The following is a 2,500-nucleotide window of genomic DNA, read 5'->3' as shown; positions in this document are numbered from 1 at the left end:
ATCATGTAATTTAAGGTACCATTTAGATCATTGAATGAAAGAGATGGCATAATTTGATAGTGAGAGGCTAAAGAATATTTGTCAGTGATGACAAACTGTAACTATTGCAGTTAGTTGTGGCTAAGATGTCAAGAGCCAAAAAAATCACATCTGCAGTGAATACAAAAATATCATTTAGTTTGATGATAATCTTTATGAAAAAGGCAAGGACGCCAACTCTAAAATGCAAATTAATTAAATATAGGATATGGCATATGTAGTGGGGTCTGAATTAATTAAATATTGAATGTGGTTATGTCGGAAGAAGTAAATGAATTAAATGTTAATATGTAATGGGGTGTGAATTTGATGTTTAACAAAAATAGTGACAAGTAAGGACTATTTCTATCTTAGACCTCATCAGTCTTGTGTAATCTTATGTGAGGTATAAAAGTCACAGAAAAATATGAATAGCTGTTAATGACTATTTTAACATTTGTCTTCTTGTCATAAACAACACTGTGAAAGTATGAAAGAAAAAATTCACTAACATTTTTTTCCCAGTGTGTCTTAAAGTAGGCAGTAAAACTGCAGTAGGAGACAATATTTGAATGTAATTCATTGTTATCATCATTCCAGATGTTACATTTTATTGTTCTGCCAATTAATTATCATCAGTATAGATGGCAGAATTGGTAGAGCTGTGGTCAAAATACCCTGCAGATATTTACTTACATCTCTTTACATACTGAGTTCAAATTCTGCCTGGATGAACTTTCATTTTCATCTTTCCAGACTTAATAAAATAAAGTGATGATTAAATACTGAGGTTGACTTTTTCAGCTGTACCTCTAATCATTGGTGTCTACGTTAGTTATCTTGGAATACCTTGCCTAATATACTCCAGCCATATTGTTGGTGTTGTTTAGTCTATCATTGACCAGATCTATGATCAAAGATCTCACTATGACCATCATTTTTAATCAGGTATAATATTTCTGGGACTATCTTATCCAATCTGTCCTGTCAACTTTTAAGATCAGGGCATGATTTCAGTGAGATTTGACTGCTCTTTCTAGCAGGCAGAGTGACCATGTTGTGATGGTTCCATCTTAAGTTTAAATTCCCATACTGTAACTGAATGTACATGTAATCACTTTTGCTATTTTTGATGTATGAATTGATGTTGTTATTCTATAACTGAACAAAACTGGTTTCTATTTCTAGAGAACTGTGAACTCTCCTGTAATGGAGGTGGTGAACTTTATGAATGTTCTTGTTTGTGCAGAAATGGTAAAGGAGGTCAGTGGGAAATGACTTTTAATGGACCATATTTAAGCTGTCCTATTCATCATTATCATCGTCATCATCATCATGACTGCTATCATCATTATGACCATCACTACCATCACCATCGTTTTCATTGTTATTATTGTCACCACCACCACCACCACCATCATCATTGAATATATGTATGTTTTACCAGATTGATGCAGTTCAGTCGGGTTTACAATAACCTCCTGATTCCCATTATCACTCCATTCACTACCACATTCCAATACCAGCCACATACATAATCCTATGTTGTCTCATTTCTAACATCCAATTAAGCTGCCCTCCTTGCAGACTGCCTTTTAATAATTTACCAGGCACTTCACCTTTTCTGTTTGAAACCTAGACCATGAAGCTTTGATGGGAGAGTTTAGTAAGTCCTTTCACTGTGAAGAATTCAAATTCTAAATCATTTATGTACCTCTGGTCAAAGGCAACTTTTCTTACTATTAGACAAATTGTAAAGAAAAATCTTTATATTCTACTCTTAACAGCCCTGTGAATGAGAGTGGCTATTTCAGTGCATCCACCTTGCCATCCTCCGGGGCAACGCCTTATCCATTTTATCTCCTGGGGCTACAGAGATAACTTATGATAATGTTTAACTGCAGATTTCATGAAAAAGCTTATGTTACTTTATGAGATAAATAAATTTATCAAATACTATGATTGCTTAATTATTGCTGATAAAGACAATCACTGGATTCCTTGCTTTTTCCAGATTTTACCCTATAACATCACTTGGCAATGTCAACAAAGACCTGACTATCCCTTGATTATATTCCTCCCTCTGAAAATATCTAGTTATTTCAGTATTTATGCACTCTCTCTCTCTCTCTCTCTCTCTCTCACACACACACACACACATTTACTCATAGAGATTAAGTGGAGTGGTGTGGATGATTGTTGCACAACAGTGAGTCTCTTTGGGGTAAGCATTTCAATGTGTACCATTGTAACATTACACAAAATAACACTGAGTTTCAGTTAACTAACCACTTTTATTTGTACCACCATAACATAGATACTGTAAAATGTAGCAGTGGCTCTCTACACTTCTATCTGTAACACTGCATAAGAGACACTATACAAGATAACAGCGTGTCCCAATTAGACCTAGCAACAGTGGTTCTCTGTTAGGGAACCACATGAATCTGTGCCACAGAACAAAAGGAGGTGACAGTGGCCT

At 35.0% G+C, this 2,500-nt stretch overlaps 1 protein-coding gene and 1 long non-coding RNA gene across 6 annotated transcripts in view; one reads left to right on the top strand and one right to left on the bottom strand.

Moving 5' to 3' along the window:
• Positions 1–2,500, top strand: part of LOC128247611 (A disintegrin and metalloproteinase with thrombospondin motifs 7-like) — a 176,410-nt gene that overhangs the window by 130,475 nt on the left and 43,435 nt on the right. For all 5 annotated transcript variants that reach the window (XM_089351091.1, XM_089351090.1, XM_089351089.1 and 2 more), the window contains one exon: positions 1,207–1,281. In XM_089351091.1, coding sequence (XP_089207217.1) covers positions 1,207–1,281 — 75 coding nt within the window. The remainder of the gene's footprint in view (positions 1–1,206; positions 1,282–2,500) is intronic.
• The window catches only part of LOC149136178 (uncharacterized), a 44,146-nt gene that overhangs the window by 31,153 nt on the left and 10,493 nt on the right, over positions 1–2,500 (bottom strand). The gene's annotated exons all lie outside the window — the stretch shown is intronic.

Source organism: Octopus bimaculoides, chromosome 4 (genome assembly GCF_046866305.1).
Source record: "Octopus bimaculoides isolate indiv1 chromosome 4, ASM4686630v1, whole genome shotgun sequence".
NCBI lineage: Eukaryota > Metazoa > Mollusca > Cephalopoda > Octopoda > Octopodidae > Octopus > Octopus bimaculoides.
The sequence above is the reverse complement of the archived record's forward strand: the minus strand, read 5'-3'. Positions and strand labels throughout refer to the sequence as shown.